Raw genomic sequence first — 24,380 nt, forward strand, 5'->3', positions numbered from 1 at the left:
CTCTCACCCTCCCAATTCCAATCCATTGCCAAGTCCTGCGGATTTTACCACCTAAGAAACCCTAAAATATACCAATCCACTCCATGTAAACCACAGCTACTGTAGCGCAAGGTACTATTACCTCTACTCTAGATTGCTGAAATGGCTCCTAATGAAACTCTCCAGTACATTCTGACTCCTTCCCAATCCTTTATCCACCACACTGTAGCCAGGGCAATATTTTCTTTTTCTTGTCTTTTTCTTTTTTTTTAAGACAGAGTTTTGCTCTTGTTGCCCAGGCTGGAGTGCAATGGCGTGATCTCAGCTCACCACAACATCCGCCTCCCAGGTTCAAGTGATTCTCCTGCCTCACCCTCCCAAGTAGCTGGGATTACAGGCATGAGCCACCACGCCCGGCTAACTTTTTGTATTTTTAGTAGTGACAGGGTTTCACCATGTTGGCCAGGCTGGTCTCCAACGCCCAACCTCAGGTGATCCGCCCGCCTCAGCCAAAGTGCTGGGATTACAGGCATGAGCCACTGCGCCTGGCCCCCAGGGCAATATTTTCAGACAAATCTGATTCTTCTCCCCATCCCACAGGACTTCCAATGGTTCTCAGGATATAGATTGAATGGCTTAAGGTGGCTTGTAAGGCCCTGCATGCCCTGACCCCCACCACACTGCTGTCCCTACTGTCTGTTGAACTCCAGCCACTTTCATTCAGTCTCTTTTACTCACCATGCCATCTCTGAACACATAGCCTCAAACCAGCTCCTCCAATTCTCACCTCCAATCTCATTAGCCACTATTCTTCCTTTAGCTCTCAGCTCAATAGTTGCTTCTTTGAAGCAATTCCTGACCACCTTGACTAGTCGAATACCCCTATTTTATAGGCTCTCATTGTACCACGTACCCTCCTTTTCATACTTGTCCTCATTGCAATACACTTGTATGGCTATTTGCTTGCAACTTGGCTCCCCACTGTACTATGAGCTCTTTGAGGACAGGGACTTAATAGGTATTTTTGCTCAAATTTCCTCAGCACCCAGCATAAGGCCTGGCAATAAATTGGTGTTTTTTTTTTTTTTTTTTTTTTTTGAGTCGGAGGCTCACTCTGTCACCCAAGCAGGAGTGCAGTGGTGCAATCTTGGCTCATTGCAATCTCCGCCTCCTGCATTCAAGTGATTCCCCTGCTTCAGCCTCCCAAGTAGCTGGGATTACAGGCGCACACCACCATGCCCAGTTAATTTTTGTATTTTTAGTAGAGAAAGGGGTTTCACCTCGTTGGCCAGGCTAGTCTCGAACTCCTGACCTCACGTGATCCACCCGCCTTGGCCTCCCAGAGTGCTGGGATTACAGGCATGAGCCACTGCACCCGGTCAATTGGTAGACTTTTTAAAAAGAATTGTACCCCAGCAGGTCAGGCTAATATATACTACTAGAAGCACTGTCTGAGAGTGTCTTCTGCCAAAGGGAAACAGAGCCAGACACTAGTCAAAAGCAGTAAAGACGTAAAGACATATTTTGAGTACTACTGTAATAGGGGAAAAGAGACTTTAGTATAGAATTAAGCTCAATCCAAAGACAACTAGGACAAGTGTGGATTTACAGTCAAGCAGCAGAGTGAGGAAGCCAGTAGAAAAAAAATTCCTAAGGGGAGAGAGACATCAAGGGTAGGGGGATTCTTGCTCAACTGACTAAAGAGGATTCTTGCTCAAGGCAGGACAAGGTGATCAGGTATCAAGGGTGGGGGAATTACTTAGCAGGATTCTTGCTAAAATTGGGCTAGGCAGGCCGAGGACAGGGCCCAAGGACAAGGCGTAGTTGAAAAGAAGGCTCAGAGGAGCCTGTCCAAAGTTCGCTCAAAGAGAGAGTCTTTGTTACTTCCTCAGGCCAGTGTATGTTTCTTTATCTTTACGTCTTACTTTGCTGCTAGTCTCCCCACAAAATAGATCATATCCCCACTACTCTTTACTTATTATTCTATAGGCATTTTAAGAGCTTGAGTTATAATTTATATTTCATAAAGTTCTCCTCTTTTTCAATTGCAAATTCAATAGTTTTTAGTAATTTAGAGTTGTGCAAACGATCACATTTTCGTTATCTCTAAAAGACGCTCCATGCCCATTTGCAGCCACTCCCAGTTCCCACCCCATAGCTGCTTTTGAAAGCCATCATATTTGCCTGAGGATGAAAGGTACAGCCTCACTGGAAAAGCAAAAATCAAAACTACCACGCGTGAAATAATTTGAGAACCACCAAGCACTAATTGTGCATTTCTGATTATTTGCTCAAAAACATTTAAAGACAAATCAATGTGAACTAAGGAGTGGGAGGTTTCAAGGAAAAGGTAGAACATTTTAAGGTTTTTCTGCAGAGGAAAAAGTGCGCAAAAAAAAAAAAAAAAGGAAAAGGAATTCGAGTTGAAAAATATTTCAACGAACGAACCAACATGTTTTCAGAACTTTTTGAAGTTCCAATACGGTGCTGTCATGTTCGGTGAGCTGTCTGTCCTTGATCCAGCAAGCAATGCGAGTTTCTAGAACAGAAGGATAAGGATTTATCGCAAGCCATAAAAGTTGAAGAAACACTCAACTGAAAATAAACATGTATTGAGCGCCTACTGTGTGCCAAGCAAGGGGCTCTGCGTAGGATAAAAACGGCTCCCCGCAGCTCCCCCTGCCGCGGCCAGGTGGCTGCAAGCCCCCTTCCACCTACTCCCTGGACTGCCCTGGGGCTGAGAACGCCCCTGGCGCAAGAAGCTGGACTCCCCCAGGGACCGGCCCGAGATCACTCGGAGCCCGGGCGCCCGGCACAGGTCAGACGCAAGGGGGACATAGCTGGGGTCGGCCCTTCCTTCCCTTCTCCTGTCGCACGACTAGGCCTGCGCCCGGTCCCCACCTGCCGCCCTCCCCCTCCTCCCAGTGAGACCGAAAAGAGCCCGAAGGGCCAGGGAGGGCGGGTGAGATTCCCAGGCCTTTCCAGATGCCCTGCCATGTTTGGCAAAGCGATTGTCTTCCCTCTAGGAGCTCCGCGGACACCCGACCCCTCTTCCTCTCCTTCGCCACTTTCCGTCATTCGCCACGCTGGCCACTTCCCCTCTGCTGCCTCCCGCTGAAGCCCCAGCCCGGCCGCGGACGCCATTTCCCGGCAGCCTCTTCCCTGTGCCTTTCCCTGAAAGGAAATGTACTGGGGCGGGGCGGGGGGCGCTGTGTGAGGGTCTCCGGAAAGCCGCCGGGGAGGAGAGATGTATTTTTTCCAAACTCTCTCCGCTCTCCCGAAGCCCCCTACCTCACCCTTTCTCCCCACCTTCTTGTGGGCTTGGGAGCGAGAGAGGAGGAGCTGGTCCCAGCACTGGTCACCGCCACCCTCACCCCACAGATCCTGGGGCACGGGTACCCTTACACCACCCCATAAGGATCCCAGCCATGTCCTCTGTCCTTCGCCAGAGCTCATTTCCTCCTCTCCTCCAGCTTCCTGCCCTTTCCCCAAGACAAAGTTGATGTTTACCCTCCCTGAGACTCAATTTCCTCATCTCTAAAGTGGGATGACACGACACGTAAAGACATCTTGTATATGTGAAATATGCCCTGTGCAAAAGAGGGGGGGGCAGGAAGAGGGATGTAGGGAGAAAAAGGGCCCTGGGAAAAGGGCCCTGGGATGTAGGGGTAGATGTTGTAAAGAATGTATGGGTCAGAGCATTAGGATAGGTCAGTGGTTCAGAAAATAATTACTGAATATATTATTTTGATTCTTAGATGTTATCTCTCAGTACTTATCTCTTCTTTCAGAAGCCTAACATTCTCTTCTCAGAGGGCCAGAGCGATGTGTGTTCTGTGTATTTATCTGTGCTGACCACTGCTGTCACGGAGGTGGTGGGGCGTACATTCACAGGCTGCAGGCACAGGGACAACATAACTGTGGAGTCCTAATTAGAAAAAAGAAGTCAGGCTGGCTGGAGCAGGGGAAGGCAAAAAGAGAAAGCAAATAAGCTACAAATTTGTCTTTCTTCATGGTCCAGAACATGTAAACAAAAAGAGGAAGCAGATAAGCTATAGGTCTGCTTTTCTTTATAGCCCAGGATATGCGGCTTCCTGCACAGATAACATACATAACTCACAAACTTCCTGCTCACTATCAAACGCCTCCATTTATCAAACACCCCAGCTGACAGAAGAATGCAAGTTAGCTCCCTACTGCCTTGGCTTTCTCAATCAGCCCAAAAACCATCCTGTAAAATCTCCAGCAAGCCTTTGTTTCTTTGCAGTCAGCTCCTCTCTTGCAGGCTGCCCGTTGCCTTCTCGAAATGTATTTTCCAACTTTCTCTAATAAATCTGCCTTTCTTTACCTACAACTGTCTTGGTAAATTCTTTACCCCTGCACCACCAGCCCAGTTAGTCAACACTCCCCCGCGACGATAACCCCTCACCTTCCCAGCGGAGTCCTGCACCATGCTAACCTGAGCCCCTTGGACTTGCCTGCTTTGCACTCACGAGAAGACAATTTTGGTCAGTGTGGGAGCAGCTTGTAAAGGGCTCTTGTGACACTCCCGGCCTGGTATAAGGCACAGCAAGTGGAATTTCCTTCCATCAGCAGCTGTTTTGCAATAGCCCTGGAGGCCCATCTTGAAGAAATCTTCATTTTAGCTGAGAGCGCTAGGAATTCTACCTGATGGAAAAGGAGCTTGATTTATAAACACATTCACAATGCATTTTCATATCACTTTGCTGGGTAGAGAAGGCAGAGAAGATATGTCATGCTTACACATGGAATTGTCTTTGTTTTGGTTACCTCCTTTAGGGTTGGATGAGTGAATGCAGGAATCAATGAATGGGTGGATAAGGAAATCCATGTATCCATCAGCCAGTAGTTTCCTGCAGCAGAATCACCCTGAGCACTTGTTAAAACACAGCTTATTGGCCAGACAGAGGTTCACACCCGTAATCCCAGAACTTTGAGAGGCCGAGGCAGGAGGATCTCTTGAGCCTATGAGTTCGAGACCAGCCTAGGCAACATAGTGAGATCCCGTCTCTATAAAAATCATTTTAAAAATAACTGGGCTTGGTGGCACTCACCTGTAGTCCCAGCTACTCGAGAGGCTGAGGTGGGAATATCACTTGAGCCTGGAATTCAAGGCTGCAGTGAGCCAAGATCGCACCACCGCACTCCAGCCTGGGCAACAGAGCGAGACCCTGTCTCAGAAAAACACAAAAAACAAAACACAGCTTGTTGGGCTCCACCCCCAGTTTCTGATTCAGTCGTTGGGGGAAAGGGGATGGGGTGGCAGGGCAAAAAAGAATCTGCATATCTAACCAGGTGGAGGTTCATGCTATTACTGATTGGGCACGACACCCAGAGAACCACTGGCACAAGCCATCCGATACTCTTAGGCCATGATAATTGTGGCTGCAAATTTTCTGCCTGATCCTGCCAAATAGCTCACACACGTAGTTGAAAATAAATCCTCTGACTCAGCGTTTGGGGGGTGTTGTGGGTGGGCTGCCCACTCTACCTCCCAGCACTTTCCTGGGTAGTAGTGTTAGATGTGAGTGTTAGAGCATGAGTGGTGGTGTGTGTGCACACCAGCTGTACTGCTGTCCCTTTGGAACCTCTAGTGCTGACCACTGACCTTCTACAGATTCTCTCCTTTGCTCCCCAGAGCCCTTCTGAGTTTTCTTATCCAGCGAAGAAGAGTAAGTGAACATCTAAGATCACAAGGAGCCCTTTATTGTCTCCTGGGATTTGGTGCCATCTAGTGGCTACCTTGAGAATCTTTGCTCAGACTTAGAGAAACTTCTGGAAAATTAACTAAGTAGCCTGGGAAGGCAAAAAAACCTACTTGTTTACCCTCTGAGAAAGGCTTCCTGGACAAGGACTGGCTCAACATGATAGGAGTCAAAATGGATTTCTTGCTCTCCTGAAGGCTGTGATAAAAATTAGAAGTCATCAAAGAATCTCAATCACATCCCACCGCATCTTCAGCTTGAATGATTTTCCAGAATTGATTTTCATTTCCTGAATGAAATGGAGTCAGGTAATACCAACTTGGTATTTGCCTCCTATCTTATTTCTCTGGGCCCCAAGCTCTGAACAGCCCAAGTATAGCAATACAGTTCCCGAGGGGTCAGTGAAACTACAAAGAGATCTGTAGTTCAAGGTACAGTTGGTACTGATCAGAGGGACATCAGGGTCTTAAAGTCATTGAGGGGTGGAATTGTTAATGACCACTGTGATCCAGACAAAAATCTAAGATATCAGCACACAATGCCACAGGTGCTCAGAATCCTCATGAGAGGTGCGAGGTATTGTAAACATGTGGTTTGGACTTTAATAGAAAACTTAAACTACTTGTTATGGGAACAAAGGGGAGGCGATCAGGGATCATAAAGGAAGCTGCTCCTTCAAGTTGCTGTTTGGGGAACTGTGATGGGTCTCAAAACGTGGTCTTGAGACCAGCAGCATCAGCACATTCTCAAGCAACATCCCAAAACTACTGAATTGTAAACTCTAGGGATGGGGCCTAGAAATGAATGTTTAAACAACCCCTGCAGATGATTCTGATGCACATGAAAAGTTTGAGAACCGCTGGTTTAAGATAAGCTTTAGATGCCCTAAAATACACCTGAGAGTGTTTAGAGAATCTCCTAATGAATTCATGGAGACAATTTATTTCCTTAACATAAGCCTGCTTCTTTTTTATGTTTTGTTTTTGACACATAATAATTGTAAGCCTACTTCTTTTTTAACATACAAAGGTGTCTTCTAGTTTGTGATGAAATACAAAGGATTATTCATTCTCTCTCACTTATTTGGATTTTAGAGAATACTATCTTGGTAAGTGGCTCCAAAAGTAGCTCAATAGTCCCGTAGACATGGTAAGTTTTTTAAAAAAAGAAGAAAATGTTCAACTTTAATATTAATCAAAAAAATACAAATTAAAATTGCAATGAGATATCATTTCTCAACTAACAAACTGGCAAAGATCACAAAGAATAATGTGCATCAATAAGGAGGGCATAAGGGGGAAAATAAAGCACACACTCCAGGTAAAAAGATAAAGTACCAGAATCTTTCTGGTAACACAAATCAGAAGCCTTAAAAATGAGTGTATCTTTGACTCAGCAATCCCATTTCTAGGGATGTATCTTAGAAATAATTAATGATATATGCAACAATGAACATATAAAGATGCTAAATATATTGTTTATAATTTTAAAATTAAAAATTTTAATTTTGAGGGAATTATAATCAGTGTGCCCATATGACAGAACATAATAAAAATCAATCAGCACAAGATTTTTTCCAGTTTTTAAAAGGAAGATTTATTTAACAAGTTTCACTTAGTACAATACATCTAAATGGAAATCACAATACAAGGAAAGATTTAAACCAAAGCCTCAGAGTTTCATACAAACGACACGACCAAACTTCTAAAGTATTGGTATTACATCTTAAAATTGTCCCGTATCCTTCAAAAAAAAAAAAAAAAAAGTACACTCACGTGCCTTACAGGATATTAAACCAAAAAGCTAGAATTAACAAACATGCCAAATGTTTTCACTTTGAATCGTAGACACAGCTCCTATATTTGAGTTTTACAGAAAAGCATGTTTCTCAACATGCATCCGAAGTTTTCAATGTATTTGTGGTATAAGAGCAACATTTAACATAAGTGAAACTGCATTAACCTAAATACGCTTACTGCTTAGGTACACTCCTACAACATAACTAACTTGAGGAAAGCTAAAAATTGTTTTAACAGTTATGGTCAATACTGAACTTTGTTATTATGTCCTAGATGAATGTTTCAGTGTTCAAAATTACTGAGCTTGAAGTTTTAAAATAATCTCAACTTCCACTTTACAGTAAGCATGAATCACAAGCCTGTAATGCAAAACTGTTAAACTTAACTCGTTTTCTTAAAAAAGGAGAAAGAAAGATAAAGAAAGAGAAGCTGACCAAGAGTGATCAGAATCAATTATATTTCCCATTTACCAATCATACTGGATATACTAGACATCCCTCCCATTCTATTCAACTCCCACAAATGTACAGCTTTTATATATGGAGTAGCTGTTTGGTGCTCCTTCTCTACCTAAGCAAGGTTTGACTGATAGTCACTGGAGTTTTCCTGCAGAACTTGGTCATATCCACTCATACTGCTCTGACCACCATAACCACCTCCATAACCACCACTCAGCTGCTGGCTAGCAGGACCTCCATAACTAGACTGGTTGGATAAGCCCATCCCTCCCATCATTTGGCTACCATAAGCGCCACCACTTGCCCCTGCTGTGGAATTCAAAAAAAGTTCTACATAGCTGTGATCGTAAGCACCCCCACTTGTTCCTGCAGTAGAATTTAAGAAGAGCTCCACATATCTGTGTTGCATATTAGCTTTGTCTTTTGCCATAGCTGCCACAGCATCTTCATGAGTAGCAAATTCAACATCTGCCTCACCAGTAACTCTGCCATCGGGTCCAATTTCAATATGTACTCTCATGGGATTAAGAGGTGAGAAGAAATTATAAATATCATTCTCAGTGGCTCTGTAAGGTAACCCCCTCATGTGTACACAGTGCCCTGTGGTGCTCTGGAAACTGGACCCACCATCTCCGTATCTATGATCAGACATTCCTGAAAAACAGTAATTGAGGTCTCTTCCAAATCTATCAGACCCAAAGCCATATCCATCATTATAGCCACCATAGTCATCATAGCCTCCATACCCTCCACCATAGGCACCACGCCTCATCCTTTCAAACCCAGCTCCTCTGCCAATGCTATTATACCCTCTGCCAGCCCCCGGCCTATCATAGGGACCTGGCCGCTGCATAGCCATGAGCTTTCGAGGGGGATCATAGTGGGTTCGAACTTCAGCTCGGCTACTCTTGAAGATCTCAATGTACCTGTGCCCTATTCTTTCCTTGTGTTTCTTTAAGGCCTTCTCAGCTATCTCCTGCGAAGCAAACTGCACAAAGGCTTCCCCTGTGCTTCGCCCCTGAAAGTCCACTGGTAGTGTCATCCCATTTGGCACAATTTCCAACCCTGAAAAGAACTGAACAATCTCTTCCTTGCTACAGCCAAATGGGAGTCCTCTAAGCCGGACGAAGCCATCGTTGGCAGTATCAGGGCTATTCGGACCTGTATGCTTCAACACCCAATCCATTTCAACACTGTTAGACTTGAATACTTCAACGTATCTGTGTCCCATGGTTTCTCTGTCCTTCTTCAAAGCCAGTTTCACTTCCTCTTCAGATTCAAGTTCAACAAATGCTTCACCACTTGGTCTGCCTTCTCTGGTGTAGATGAAACGAATACCTGATGTGCCATTTTGGATCTTGCAATCAGAGAAGAAGCGCATCACTTCATCAGCTGAGCAGGACCAGGGTAGGCCCCTGACCTTCACCACGAACCCCTCCCTGCCTTCCGTGCTCAGCATCATGGTGACTGTTGGGCTCTTGGTGGCAAGTTTGGCTCAATGCAATTTTAGTGTAGCTGAAAAAAAAAATTCGAAGACTACTGTCATGGAAAAATGCCCGTGATATAGTAAGATAAAAAAGCAAACTATTAATAGAAAATTCAACTATGCTGACAACTTTTCTGTAAGATGTCTGTATAAACAAAAAGAGTTCACCAAATTTTTAACTCATTCATTTTTTAAGTTATTTATTCAACACCTATTACGTGTTGGATACCAATAAAAATTAATAGCAATTGGCCGGGTGTGGTGGCTCACGCCTGTAATCCCAGCACTTTGGGAGGCTGAGGCGGGTGTACCACCTGAGGTCAGTAGTACCACCTGAGGTCAGGCGGGTGTACCACCCCTGGTCAGAGACCAGCCTGGCCAACATGGTGAAACCCTGTCTCTACTAAAAATACAAAAAATTGGCTGGGCGTGGTGGCAGGCGCCTGTAATCCCAGCTACTCGGGAGGCTGAGGCAGGAAAACCACTTTTATGTACCCATGAGGTGGAGGTGAGCCGAGATCAGGCCACTGCACTCCAGCATGGGCCACCAGAGCGAAACTAAGTCTCAATAAATAAATAAATAAATAAAATAACAGCAACAAATCAGTGGGATAGGTCAACAAATAAAAGATGGCTATATCTGAATATACACACATAAAAAACTTCACTAGATCAAAAGATTAAACAACAATTAAAACATTAAGACACAAAACACAGGTTATATAAGTTCTTTATATAATATCCTTATTATATACAAATGTATGCAAATCAAAATCAGGGAAATATTTGGGCTTCAGAGATAAATGAAATAAAGACATCATTGGGAAATCACACATTCATTTTAGAAACATTTTTTAGTTGCCATATCCAATACTCAGCTCTGGCATACAAGAATCAATAAGCCCAGAAGGGGCTTATGATCCTACAGGAGCACCAAATATCATTATTAAAGATGTAAATGCAAATATACATTATACTTGCCATGACCCTCTGGGTGGGGTATAAGCATAGTATCAAGGAGAGACTAGTTGATCAGTTCTATTGGTTGGAGGTCAAATGGTTAAATGAAACAGACTAACCTGCCCAGGGATCCATAAACTATTTTTTAAAATTATGATAAAGCACAAATAGGAGAGCGAAAAGCAAGAGAAAAGGCTGGCAAGGCATAGATCAGATCCCAAAGACTTTTATGCAGTGCTAAGACTGCATAAAAAAATTGGAAAAATAACATGGAAAATCCATAAACCTACCACTCAGAGTAACCACTAATATATGTTCTTTCTAACTTAAAAAAATCCCAGTACAGCAAATTTAAAGAATTAAAACTGTATAGAAGTATATACACAGTATATACACTAAGCACCTTTTAAGACTTTTAAACCAGGGAGTATGTGGGATGACTTCACCAAAACTCTTTCATACAGATCACCCCGGCAACAGTGTGGTACTCAGAGGTGGAACTAGGGAGATTAGTTAGAACTTGTCTCTTAAATATATGTTAAAGTAATCGCCTAAGGCAACAGGAGTAAAATGGAGAAAAGCTGTATCTCCACATACCAAAAAAAGTGGAATCTGTGGGACTTGATAATAGATTAAGTATGAGAGAATACAGGTATAGGAGGATACAGGAGAGCAATCTGGGAAATGTTCAAATTTAATCAATCTTCCAGCAAGTTAAAACCAGAACTAATCATTATTTTTCACCCATCAAGATAATGGAAATTAAACGGTGACAGTAAATCAGTGCTATGCAGAGTTCACAAACTAATAATACACTACTAGAGGAGTGATAATTGATATAAACTATTTCCTTTCTGATAAATCCCACTATATCCTCAAAGCAATTTGATAATACGTATTACGCCTTTTGACAGCAAATACACTTCAGTTATGTGCCCTAAGGAGATGATCTGAAATTCAGACAAAGATTTATGGAGCTATATATTCTTTGAAAAGTACTTTATTAAGAAAACTGGAATATTATGCATTTAATTTTAAAAGTTACAAAAATATTTAATAACATGACAAATTACTTATGCTATAATTATAAGTGACCCAAGAGCAGAGCTGCTTTACAATCTCAACTATGTACAAAATACATGTTCCCATACCCTTTGACACTGCTAGAATCCTTCCAGGAATCTAGTCAACAGAAATACTTACAAATGTTCCTTGCAGCACTGTTAGTAAAGGCAGAACATTGGAAACCTAAATAGCCATCATTAGAGGAATGGCTGAATGAATTATACCTTATCCTTAAAATGGAATGCAATGCAGCCATTTAAAAAAAAAATCTATCTGCCTTGACCCAGAAAGATCTCCAAAATACATTAAATGAAAGAACATACATAGTATGATCCTACTTATAGTAAAAGATTAGCATGCATGTATATACGTATGTAAATAAATAAAAGAAGATCTGGAAGCAAACTTGTTTTTGAGAGAACTGAAGGGTAGGGGGAGTGAAGTGGGCTTTTCGCTTTTTACCCTATATACTTCTATACAGTTTTAATTCTTAAACTTTGCTGTACTGGGATTTTTTTTAAGTTAGAAAGAACATATTAGTGGTTACTCTGAGCGGTAGGTTTATGGATTTTCCATGTTATTTTTCCAATTTTTTTATGCAGTCTTAAATTTCTACAGAAATAATTACTTTTACTTCAGCAAAAAAGTAACATAAAACAAATTAAAATGTTTGCATTTCTGGGATTTGGTATAGGAAATTTTATAAAATTGTCCAATTTTCAATGTGGATGGTTATCTGATATGGTCTGGGAGCATTGGGCCTCTTGGAAACAAAGTACAAAGTGTAATAACGGCCATAAAACTACACTGAGGAAACGATTTAACATTTACTGATTGCATATTATGTGCCTAGCACACTGCATCTGCAGTGATAACAGTTTTCCTATTAACCATCCTAAGGTCTCAGTGACAGATTTACAGGCTGTTTTTTATTACATTTTGTACGATTTTTTTTTTTTTTTTTTTTTGCTTGCCTTATCCCTGGGATAACCCATCCCATTTAATTCCCTGCACCACTCTATCCCTTAAGAGCCCTTCTGTAGGGGCAGAGAGGTTCTACTTCATTACTGCGTCTCCTGGGAAGGCCATCAGGACTGCTGGCTCAAGTGGGAACCAGGACTCTTTGTGAGTTAAGAATTTGTGTATTTATATGCGTGTTACACACATTTTTAAAAAAACTGTAACGACATAAGGTTGAGTAGTCGTCTCTGGGTGGTGAATTACGTGTATTTTTAAATTTTATATATATTGTTATTTTTCAAATGTTCGAAATTGAGTATGTAGATTGTTGTTATCAGCAGAAAAATAAACATTATTCGAATACTCAATTCAGTGAAGTAATTTATTGGGCGCCTTTGTCAAGCACGCATTTGCCTAGATGTGACTCTACAGATAAAATTCACTTGGGGCCTCCCCCTACAGACAATCAGGCAGTGGAGACTGAGTGCCTGAATAGATAGACCAGCACTCAGACCACTATTTTCAGTATCTGTTTTTCTTAACTAAGGGCTGTGGTTTTCAAACGTTTTTCGCCTTACGGTCACCCTTAGGGGTCACCCGAGACCGGCCCAGACAGACAGATATACAAAAACACATACACAGTCATGAGCGTCCACCATTTCCCCACCAGGCGCAGCACAGGCGGCTTCCCGGCACTGAGATGGGGGGGAGGAGGGAAGAGAGCGCGAGGGGGGAGGGGAAAGCAGAGAACGAAAGAGGCGGAGGCGGCCCCCGAACCCCGCTTTGGTCTTCATCATCACCACCCCTGGGTCCCCAGTTCCCACCCACACACCAACCTCTAACGATACCGGGTAATTTTCCTCCTTCTTCCCTCAAACGGCTATAGCGAGACGGTAGACGACGACCAGAACTACTTCTGCTCACGTAAGCGAGTAATCACGTGAGCGCCTACGTCATGTGAGATCTCGGTCACGTGAGCAACTCTCGGCTTAAACTCGGGATCACTAAGGTGCCGCACTTCCTTCTGGTATGGAAATAGGGCGGGTCAAGATCAAGAAAGAAAGAGGGTGATTGGTTAGCGGAACGTCTTACGTGACTGATTATTGGTCTACCTCTGGGGATAACCGTCCCAGTTGCCGGAGAAACAGTAACGTCATTATTTAATAAGTAATTGGTGATTGGTCCGCCCCTGAGGTTAAACTTAAAAGCCTAGGTTACCCGCGGAAATCTACGCTGTCTGATCACTGTGACAATGCGGCTGAGGAACCCAGGACTGCATCTGGGCTGCGCACTTGCGCTTCGCTTCCTGGCCCTGGTTTCCTGGGACATCCCTGGGGCCAGAGCACTGGACAATGGATTGGCGAGGACGCCTACCATGGGCTGGCTGCACTGGGAGCGCTTCATGTGCAACCTTGACTGCCAGGAAGAGCCAGATTCCTGCATCAGGTATCAGATATTGGGTACTTCCTTCCCTTTGCTTTTCCATGTGTTTGGGTGTGTTTGGGGAACTGGAGGGTCTCAACGGGAACAGTTGAGCCCGAGGGAGCGCTCCCCGACCCGACTCTGCCGCTGCTTTTTTATCCCCAGCAAACTGTCTCGAACCGGGACTAGCCCTAAACTTTCTCTGTGTGACCTTTCCTGGGATGGGGGTCCAGCCAGCAGCCCCTGTTTGTTTCTGTCTCTCTCTCTCTCTCTCTTTCCCCCTCCCCCCCTTCTCTTTCTCTTCCTCCTCTCTCCTCTCTCTTTCTCTCTCTCCCTGCCCGGTTCTCCTTTTTCACTGCTCCTTGCAGAGCAGGGCCACCCCATAGGCAGTGTGCCCAAAATAGCCCTGCCCGGTTCTATTCAGACCCTTCTTGTGAACTTTTGTTCTTCCTCTGCCGGATGCTAACCGTGAGAACATCTAGGATGGGTAGGAGGAATGGGGGCTAAGATTCGTGCCATTTTTTCTCCTTTTGGGGTCGTGGATTTCTCGGCAGTATCTTGAGAGAGAGAGACCCTAAGGTCGCTGAGATCTCTCCCACCTCGCCTATGAGCGTGGCATCAGGCTGGAAGGTTGACATGGAGGAACTTTATACATTTACACCTTTGGGTGAGGGTTGAGGCTGAATTAGATAGGTATTGAACGTGTCTGACCCTCACAATCCTTAACTGTAAATTGGGATTACAACCTTTTAATTTCAGGGAGCTGACAAAAAAAAGATCTGAAAAATAGTTCTTATCTCACACAGGTGAACTTTCAAGGAGATAACCTATTTAAAGTACATAGCACAGTGCTTGACCATTCAATTGCGCGTACAGAGCAAATGTTCCCTAACCTGGAATCGATGGGAAAATGAATGTAAACCTGCAAATCTGAATGAATATGTGTATTTTTCTGGAGAGAGGATATTTACCTTTCTTCAGATTCTCAAAGGGCTCTGTGACTTTAAAAAGGTTAGGAATCACTGATAGATATTGGTAAAAGGTGGCAGTCACAGTACATTTCTGTGTTCTTAAGTTATTCCTATGAATATCTTTACAGATAAAGTCAGGATGTTGGTCAGACCTCACAGAAGAAATTGGCCTTCTAAGTTTCATGTGACCCTGTGGTACAGTATGTGTGGCAATTTTGCCCGTCACGGATTTTTTTTTTTAGTGGTATTTGCATCTGATTAGAAAACTAATGCATGATCATTGCAAAAAATGTAGATAAAGAAGAGCAAAATGAAAATAAAGATTTCCCCCCACCGTTCCACTACCCAGAAATAACCATGGTTAAAATGTTAATATACAACCTTGCAATTGTTTTCTATATAAATGAAAACATAGATTTCTTTTTTTCATTATTTTCCATAAAAAATGGATCATGTTTATGTCATGTTTGGCTAATGACAAGATCCTGGCACCCAGCCTGGGCTCAAATTCTGCCTCGTTGTTACTTAACCCTGTGATATTGGGTAAATTACACTTTTTTTTTTTTTTTTTTTTGAGACGGAGTCTCACTCACACAATTCTCCTGCCTCAGCCTCCCGAGTAGCTGGGACTACAGGCGCCCGCCACCACGCCTGGCTCATTTTTTTTTTTTTTTTTTTTTTGTATTTTTTAGTACAGACGTGGTTTCACTATGTTAGCCAGGATGGTCTCCATCTCCTGACCTCGTGATCCGCCCACCTCAGCCTCCCAAAGTGCTAGTGCTGGGATTACAGGCATGAGCCACTGCGCCCGACCTTAGGTTTTTTGTTTTTTGTTTTTTGTTTTTTGTTTTGAGAGGGGGTTTCACTCTGTCACCCAGGTTGGAGTGCAGTGGTGTGATCTCTGTTCAGTGCAAACTCCACCTCCCGGATTTAAGCAATTCTCCTGTCTTAGCCTCCCGAGTGGCTGGGATTAGAGGCGTGCCACCACAACCAGCTAATTTTTGTATTTTTAGTAGAGACGTAGTTTCACCATGTTGCCCAAGCTGGTCTCAAACTCCAGGCCTCAAGTGATCTGCCCACCTTGGCCTCCCAAAGTACTGTTATTACAGGCGTAAGCTGCTGCTCCCAGCCTTCCTTTATCTTTTAATTAATGTGCATGTATGTAATCTTTTAGGTGAACCTTTTGTGATGTTGTGCCAAGTTCCTTAAAAAGCCCTTTCGGAAGCTGGGCAGGTGGCCCACACCTATAATCCCAGCATTTTGGGAGTCTGAGGCAGGTGGATCACTGGAGGCCAGGAGTTCAAGACTAGCCTAGCCAAAATGGCAAAACCCTGTCTCTACTAAAAATACAAAAATTAGCCAGGTGTGGTGGCACATGCCTGTAATCTCAGCTACTCGGGAGGCTGAGGCAGAAGAATCGCTGGAACCTGGGAGGCAGAAGTTGCAGTGAGCCAAGATGGCGCCACTGCACTCCAGCCTGGGCGACAGAGGGAGACTCCATCTCAAAAAAAAAAAAAAAAGATAAAAAAGAAACCTAAGTACTTTTGGGCTTTGTTAAGGATTTTGTTAAATATATAAAGGATTGCAGGGAGAATTAACTTATTTTTAATATTGAGTATGCTTATCCAAGAGCAAAACAATATTTGTCCATTTATTCAAATCATTTAGAAGCATCATAGTTTTAACATATGGGCCTTGCACATATCCTAAATTTATCTGTAGGCATTTTAGGTTGTTCAGTTGTTCTTGTGAATGGGATCTTTTTCTCCAAATAGGATTATTGTTGATATCTGTTGATTATGTTAACTTTGTAGTTTCTTACTTTACTGAACTGTCTTCTTAGATCTAATAATCTTTTCAATTTCATCATGTATTTCTCATTCCTATTTTATTTGAAGTTTTTAGGGCAGAAGTATTAAGGGGATAAGAGAGACAAAAGAAAATCTGGAAAAACAATTCATTTTACCTTACATTGCTTGTGATTACTACCACACTATTACTGGATTGGAAAACATTGTGAAATTCCAAGGTGCCTAATAGGTACCTAAGTGTTCACTTAATGAATTGTAATGATTATTGGAATTTCTCTTTCAGTGAGAAGCTCTTCATGGAGATGGCAGAGTTCATGGTCTCAGATGGCTGGAAGGATGCAGGTTATGAGTACCTCTGCATTGATGACTGTTGGATGGCTCCCCAAAGAGATTTAGAAGGCAGACTTCAGGCAGACCCTCAGCGCTTTCCTCATGGGATTCGCCAGCTAGCTAATTATGTGAGTTTATAGATAATGTTCTTTTTCATTCAGAGGACTGTAAGCACTTCTGTACAGAAGCTTGTTTAGAAACAGCCCTCATGGCCGGGCGCAGTGGCTCATACCTGTAATCCCAGCACTTTGGGAGGCCAAGACAGGTGGATCACCTGAGGTCAAGAGTTTGAGACCAGCCTGGCCAACATGGTGAAACCCCGACTCTACTAAAAATATAAAAAATTAGCTGGGCATGGTGATGGACACCTGTAACCCCAGCTACTCGGGTGGCTGAGGCAGGAGAATCGCTTGAACCCAAGAGGTGGAGGTTTCAGTGAGCCGATATTGCACCATTGCACCCTAGCCTGGGCAACAAAAGCGAAACTCCATCTCAAAAAAATAAAGCAAGAAAAGAAAAGAAAAAAAGAAACAACCCTCATGACACTTAGAAAGTAGAATAGCTGGCTGTTATCTGAACATCAAATTGTAAGGCTTATCATGTGGACTTTGCATTCCATCAGCAGACAATTTTTTTTTTGAGACGGAATCTCATTCTGTCTCCCAGGCTGGAGTGCAGTGGCGTGATATCGGCTCACTGCAAGCTCCGCCTCCCGGGTTCACACCATTCTCCTGCCTCCGCCTCCCGAGTAGCTGGGACCGCAGGCGCCCGCCACCACGCCTGGCTAATTTTTTCTATTTTTAGTAGAGATGGGGGTTTCACCGTGTTAGCCAAGATGGTCTCGATCTCCTGACCTCGTGATCCGCCTGCCTCAACCTCCCAAAGTGCTGGGATTACAGGCGTGAGCCACTGCGCCCGGCCTACAAATGTTTTGCAATAGCTGTTGAGGCCCATCTTGGAGTTCTCCTTTTGCTAAAACGACTGAACTCTCTAGGAGGAAAAAGGAACTTGGTTCTTGACATAAGCGTGCATGCATTTCCATATAACCTTTGGGAAGCTATTGCAATGGTACTATAAACTAGAATTTTAGAAGACAGAAGGAAAATATTCTGGAGATCATTGAAGAGAAATAGAGTCCAACACTAGTTAAAGATGATGAAGACAGATTTTTTTTTTTTTTTTTTTTGACAGAGTCTTGCTCTGTCACCCAGGCTGGAGTGCAGTGGCACAATCTCAGTTCACTGCAACCCTCCACCTCTTGGGTTCAAGTGATTCTCCTGCCTCAGTCTCCCAAGTAGCTGGGACTATAGGCGCACACCACCAAGCCCGGCTAATTTTTGTATTTTTAGTAGAGACGGGGTTTCACCATATTGGCCAGGCTGGTCTTGAACTCCTGACCTTGTGATCCGCCCACCTCGGCCTACCAAAGTGCTGGGATTTCAGGCATAAGCCACCACGCCCAGCCGATGAAGACAGATTTTATTCAGTACTACCACAGTAGAGGAAAGAGCCAAGTTCAATTCCAAATACAACAAAGACAGGTGGAGATTTGTAGCCAATGAGCAGATTGAGGGGGTCAGTGCATGGAATATGTAAGAAGACATCAAGGGTAGGGAGCTTCTTGCTAAAGGCAGACCGTGAACTTAAACATGAAGGGTGGGGAATGAGGGAAATTGATCAGATATCAATGGTGGCAGTATTGACTTAGCAGGATTCTTGCTAAGGGGGCTTGCTAGGACAGACATAGGAAGCCAAGGTGGAGGTCTAGTCGAAAAGAAGGCTCATCAGAGAAGCCTAACCAAAGTTTGGTCAAGGAGAGTCTTTGCCAAGGTAAATCTATCATTGCCCTCAAAAGGTAACTTTCAGGATCCCATCAGGAAGATCAGCATGGCTGCTAGCTTCCTCCTCAGTTCTGGGCTATAGCTCACACGCATAGTTTGAACTAGCGCAGCAGAACTGGGGGATTTATTCTTTGTCTGCCAACAAACTCATCTGGGTGATTTTGGGGGTTTGTGGGAAAAAGCCCCCAATACCTGGTGAAGTCACCTTGTCTCTTCCCCCAGCCTGGAATGGTTCTCTCTTTCTGCTACCTCATGATTGTGCTTCTACGATGGTGACTCTTTTCCTCCCTCTCATTTCAGGTTCACAGCAAAGGACTGAAGCTAGGGATTTATGCAGATGTTGGAAATAAAACCTGCGCAGGCTTCCCTGGGAGTTTTGGATACTATGACATTGATGCCCAGACCTTTGCTGACTGGGGAGTAGATCTGCTAAAATTTGATGGTTGTTACTGTGACAGTTTGGAAAAGTTGGCAGATGGTATGTTTCATTCCAGAGATTTAGCCACAAAGGGAAGAACTTTGAGGCCAAGGTAGCTGAGCCAAAGAACCAATCTTCAGAATTTTAAATACCCTGTCACAATACTGGAAGTAATTATTCTCCATGTGCCAGAGCTCCCATCTCTTCTCTTTCAGTTAATTAATTAATTAATTCGGCCAGGCGCGGTGGCTCAAGCCTGTAATCCCAGCACTTTGGGAGGCCGAGACGGGTGGATCACGAGGTCAGGAGATCGAGACCATCCTGGCTAACACGGTGAAACCCTGTCTCTACTAAAAAATACAAAAAACTAGCCGGGTGAGGTGGCAGGCCCCTGTAGTCCCAGCTACTCGGGAGGCTGAGGCAGGAGAATGGCGTGAACCTGGGAGGTGGAGCTTGCAGTGAGCTGAGATCCGGCCACTGCACTCCAGCCTGGGTGACAGAGCAAGACTCCGTCTCAAAAAAAAAAAAAAAAATTAATTAATTCATGTAAAATCCATGCATGCCTAACCATAGCTAATATTGTGCACTTATAATTCAAGAGGGCTCTAAGAGTCAATTAGTGATTGTAACTCTCTATAACACCATTTAGGAGAGTCCAGGTTGTCAGTTGGTCACAAAGAAAGAAGCATCTTCATTCCTGCCTTTCCTCGATATACACACCATCTCTGCACTACTTCCTCAGAACAATCCCAGCAGTCTGGGAGGTACTTTACACAATTTAAGCATGAGCAACTGCCTGTCCCTGCTGCTAGTTTAAACATGAACCTTCCAGGTAGCCTCTTCTTAAAATATACAGCCCCATCCGGATGTGATGGCTCATGCCTGTAATCCCAGCACTTTGGGAGGCTGAGGCAGGTGGATCACTTGAGGTCAGGAGTTCGAGACCACCGTGGCCAACATGGTGAAACCCCATCTCTACTAAAAATACAAAAATTAGCTGAGTTTGGTGGCACATGCCTGTAATCCCAGCTACTTGGGAAGCTGAGACAGGAGAATCACTTGAACCCGGGAAACGGAGGTTGCAGTAAGCCAAGATTGCACCACTGCACTCCAGCCTGGACGACAGAGTGAACTCCGTCTCAAAAAATAAAAATAAAAAAAATATATATATATAGCCCCAGCTGGAAATTCATTTCTTTCCCTTATTTCACCCATTGTTTTCTCATACAGGTTATAAGCACATGTCCTTGGCCCTGAATAGGACTGGCAGAAGCATTGTGTACTCCTGTGAGTGGCCTCTTTATATGTGGCCCTTTCAAAAGGTGAGATAGTAAGCCTGGAATCCAATAGAATCGTGCTGATAAATAGAACTTGACAACAAAGGAAACCAAGGTCTCCTTCAAACTCCAACATTACTTAATATCATCCTACCATCTCTCCCAGGTTCCAACCACTTCTCACCATCCCCACTGCTATAATTACAGTCTAAGCTACCATCACCTGGAAAGTCATCCTTGTGTCTTCCCCTTTATTTCACCATTCATGTCCTGTCTATCAACAGTCCTTCCACCAGTATCTCTAAAATATCTCCTCAATCAGCCCACTTTCTTCCATCTCCACTACATGCACCCTGGCCTTCCAAGCTACTATCGGCTCTCACCCAGACTGCTGTGACAGCCTGATCTCTCTGCTTCCACTCTGTCCCAACCCCCATCTATTTTCCAAGCAGCACTAGAGTTATCTTATTAAAATGTAAATATCAGTTTTTTTTTTTTTTTAAGAAAAAACCCTGAGACTTAGCAGAGTTATAAAAAATATAAATGGCATCATCAGTTCCCTGCTTAAAACCCTTAACTGGCTTCCAATTGCACTTGGAATGAAACCAAACCACACTGATCCAGCCCTTGCCTGCCTCCCCAACGTCCAAGGGGTCATGGCTCTTTCCCTGGCTACACTGGTTTTCTTTCTGTCCCTCAACACTGCAAGCCTATTGCTGCCCCAGGGCCTTTACACTTGCTTTTTTTCTGCCTGAAACAGTTCTTCCCCAAATATTTTTAAAGGGCCGGGCTCCTTAACATCGAAGTCGCAGACCAAACGCCACATATGCAGACAGTTCTTCTCTAACTACTTTAAAATAGCCCTCTGTCCATTCATTCTTTATCACATTAACCTGTTTAATTTCCTTCTCAGAGCTCTGCACTATTTGGAAGTATTTGTTGACTTGTTACCATGTCTCCCCACTAGAGTGTAAGTTTCATGAGGGCAGGGACCTTGTCTGACTTTGACTGTATCCCTAGCATATGGTTAAGTGTTGAATGGTTATTTATGGAATGAATCCCTATTATTCCCTCATCTCTGCAAAACAGTCTTTTTTCTCAGCATCTTAAACCTGATATCCCACCTGCCTATCTACAAACTTTTTTTTTTTTTTTTTGCGACAGTCTCACTCTGTCACCCAGGCTGGAGTGCACTGGCACCATGTCGGCTCACTGCAACCTCAGCCTCCCAAGTAGCTGGGATTACAGGCGTACACTACCACATCTGGCTAATTTTTGTATTTTTAGTAGAGACAGGGTTTCACCATGTTGGCCAGGCTTTTCTCAAACTCCTGACCTCAGATGATCCGCCTGCCTCGGCCTCCCAAAGTGCTGGGATTACAGGCGTGAGCTACTGCACCCAGCCTCTACAAACTTTTTATTCCATTAACAAACTATATGCCTAGGATTTAAGTTTTCTTAATGTTTGATGGAGTCCTATGTAATTTTGCAGCTTTTAATTGTACTCATTAAGATCATTTTAGTTCTGATTATAGAAGTAAATTAACTTTAAGGGATTTCAAGTTATTTGGCCTACTTCTGAAGCAGACTTCTTACAGTGAAAATTCATTATAAGGGTTTAGACCTCCTTATGGAGACCTTCAATCTGTAAACTCAAGGCTACAAGTGCCTCCTTTAAACTTGACTGTTTTCATCTCACAAGGATGTTAGTAGAAAGTAAACAGAAGAGTCATATCTATTTTCACAGCCCAATTATACAGAAATCCGACAGTACTGCAATCACTGGCGAAATTTTGCTGACATTGATGATTCCTGGAAAAGTATAAAGAGTATCTTGGACTGGACATCTTTTAACCAGGAGAGAATTGTTGATGTTGCTGGACCAGGGGGTTGGAATGACCCAGATATGGTAAAAACTTGAGCTCTCCTTGTTCAAGACCCTGCAGTAGCCTTGTTTCCTATTTTGACATTCAAGGTAAATAGAGGTAAATTTCCTGGGAGGAGGCTTTATGTGAGAGTATTTAGAGCAGGATGCTGTGGAAAGTGGTTTCTCCATATGGGTCATCTAGGTAACTTTAAGAATGCTTCCTCTTCTGTTGTTTGAATTATTTCATTCTTTGTCTCAGTTAGTGATTGGCAACTTTGGCCTCAGCTGGAATCAGCAAGTAACTCAGATGGCCCTCTGGGCTATCATGGCTGCTCCTTTATTCATGTCTAATGACCTCCGACACATCAGCCCTCAAGCCAAAGCTCTCCTTCAGGATAAGGATGTAATTGCCATCAATCAGGACCCCTTGGGCAAGCAGGGGTACCAGCTTAGACAGGTAAATAAGGGTATATATTTTAAGATGGCTTTATATACCCAGTACCAAGTTTGTCTTGGGCCTAAATCTATTTTTTTCCCTTGCTCTTGATGTTACTATCAGTAATAAAGCTTTTTGCTAGAACCATTATTTTCAAAATAATGCCACAGCATCATTTTAATTTTTTCTACAAGTGCTTGATAGTTCTGACATTAAGAATTAATGCCAAACTAATAGGGCCACTTATCACTAGTTGCGAAGCAATCACACTTATTTTCTTGGTTTTTCAGGGAGACAACTTTGAAGTGTGGGAACGACCTCTCTCAGACTTAGCCTGGGCTGTAGCTATGATAAACCGGCAGGAGATCGGTGGACCTCGCTCTTATACCATCGCGGTTGCTTCCCTGGGTAAAGGAGTGGCCTGTAATCCTGCCTGCTTCATCACACAGCTCCTCCCTGTGAATAGGAAGCTAGGGTTCTATGAATGGACTTCAAGGTTAAGAAGTCACGTAAATCCCACAGGCACTGTTTTGCTTCGGCTAGAAAATACAGTGCAGATGTCAATTAAAGACTTACTTTAAAATGTTTATTTTGTTGCCAACTACTACTTCCCATCCACCTTTTTCTCTATTCACTTTAAAAGCTCCCTTTCCACCAGGCTCAGTGGCTCATGCCTGTAATCCCAGCGCTTTGGGAGGCTGAGGCAGGCATATCACCTGAGGTCAGGATTTCAAGACCAGCCTGGCTAACACAGTGAAGCCCCGTCTCTACTAAAAATATAAAAATTAGCCAGGTGTGGTGGCATCTGTAGTTCCAGCTATTCAGGAGGCTGAGGTAGGAGAATCACTTGAACCCAGGAAGTGGAGGCTGCAGTGAGCCAAGATCATGCCACTGCATTCCAGCCTGGGCAACAGAGTGAGACTCCATCTCAAAAAAAAAAGTTATATTTCCTTGAATAAAATTTTCCAAAGTTGAAACTTTGGTACTAAAACTATTAAACCCGTATTTACTCATCCAGATACCCACCCCCCTTGTTGAGATTCTCTCCCAATTATCAAAATGTATAACATATTTAACTACAAAGAGCTATAAACATCACTAAGACTGAAATGTAATAAGGATTTATAGGCCAGGTGCGGTGGTTTACGCCTGTAATCCCAACACTTTGGGAGGCTGAGTCGGACAGATCACGAGGTCAGAAGATCTAGACCATCCTGGTCAACATGGTGAAACCCTGTGTCTACTAAAAATACAAAAATTAGCCAGACGTGGTGGCAGGCACCTATAATCCCAGCTACTCAGGAGGCTGAGGCAGGACAATCACTTGAACACGGGAGGCGGAGGTTGCAGTGAGCTAAGATTGCACCAATTACACTACAGCCTAGGCAACAAGAGCAAAACTCCGTCTCAAAAAAAAAGATGTATAATTTGGAACTGTTAGGAGGCATTTTAATGAATGGTTATTTTGTCTCTTAAGATTCTTCCACCGAGTTTAGCCAGACATGGTGGCTCACACCTGTAATCCCAGCATCTTGGAACACTGAGATGGGAATTTCACTGAAGGTCAAGAGTTC

At 43.5% G+C, this 24,380-nt stretch overlaps 2 protein-coding genes and 1 long non-coding RNA gene across 6 annotated transcripts; 1 reads left to right on the forward strand and 2 right to left on the reverse strand.

The window, feature by feature from the left end:
* Positions 1-2,245: 2,245 nt before the first annotated feature.
* LOC105520676 lies at positions 2,246-3,119 on the reverse strand. Its single transcript, XR_001003173.1, has 2 exons — positions 3,048-3,119; positions 2,246-2,518 (listed from the first exon to the last, which is right to left on the reverse strand). It is a non-coding gene; the product is annotated as an uncharacterized LOC105520676 (long non-coding RNA).
* Positions 3,120-7,275: 4,156 nt separating this feature from the next.
* Positions 7,276-13,456, reverse strand: HNRNPH2 (heterogeneous nuclear ribonucleoprotein H2 (H')). 4 transcript variants are annotated; one of them, XM_011954541.1, is made up of 3 exons: positions 13,270-13,367; positions 9,383-9,477; positions 7,276-9,255 (listed from the first exon to the last, which is right to left on the reverse strand). In XM_011954541.1, exon 3 carries the CDS (start codon positions 9,191-9,193, stop codon positions 8,075-8,077), a length of 1,119 nt encoding a protein of 372 aa, XP_011809931.1. In that variant the 5' UTR covers positions 9,194-9,255; positions 9,383-9,477; positions 13,270-13,367; the 3' UTR covers positions 7,276-8,074. The 4 variants fall into 4 exon arrangements, with proteins under 4 accessions (XP_011809931.1, XP_011809928.1, XP_011809927.1 ...); XM_011954538.1 differs by having other exon boundaries at positions 7,276-9,477; positions 13,282-13,456; XM_011954537.1 differs by having other exon boundaries at positions 7,276-9,477; positions 13,270-13,456.
* Positions 13,455-23,393, forward strand: GLA (galactosidase, alpha). The gene is made up of 7 exons (XM_011954536.1): positions 13,455-13,879; positions 16,921-17,095; positions 19,109-19,286; positions 20,457-20,548; positions 22,251-22,412; positions 22,630-22,827; positions 23,097-23,393. Exons 1-7 carry the CDS (start codon positions 13,686-13,688, stop codon positions 23,385-23,387), a joined length of 1,290 nt encoding a protein of 429 aa, XP_011809926.1. The 5' UTR covers positions 13,455-13,685; the 3' UTR covers positions 23,388-23,393.
* The last annotated feature ends 987 nt before the right edge of the window (positions 23,394-24,380 follow it).

This window comes from Colobus angolensis, unplaced genomic scaffold (genome assembly GCF_000951035.1).
Source record: "Colobus angolensis palliatus isolate OR3802 unplaced genomic scaffold, Cang.pa_1.0 Scaffold385, whole genome shotgun sequence".
NCBI lineage: Eukaryota > Metazoa > Chordata > Mammalia > Primates > Cercopithecidae > Colobus > Colobus angolensis.

Excerpts from the sequence above, each read along its gene's own strand:
- HNRNPH2 (XM_011954538.1), bottom strand. The coding sequence starts at position 9,424 with ATGATGCTGAGCACGGAAGGCAGGGAGGGGTTCGTGGTGAAGGTCAGG.
- GLA (XM_011954536.1), top strand. The coding sequence starts at position 13,686 with ATGCGGCTGAGGAACCCAGGACTGCATCTGGGCTGCGCACTTGCGCTT. Across the intron at positions 19,287-20,456 it reads TTTGGAAAAGTTGGCAGATG|GTTATAAGCACATGTCCTTG; the intron begins GTATGTTTCATT and ends TTTCTCATACAG. Across the intron at positions 22,413-22,629 it reads GTTGGAATGACCCAGATATG|TTAGTGATTGGCAACTTTGG; the intron begins GTAAAAACTTGA and ends TCTTTGTCTCAG.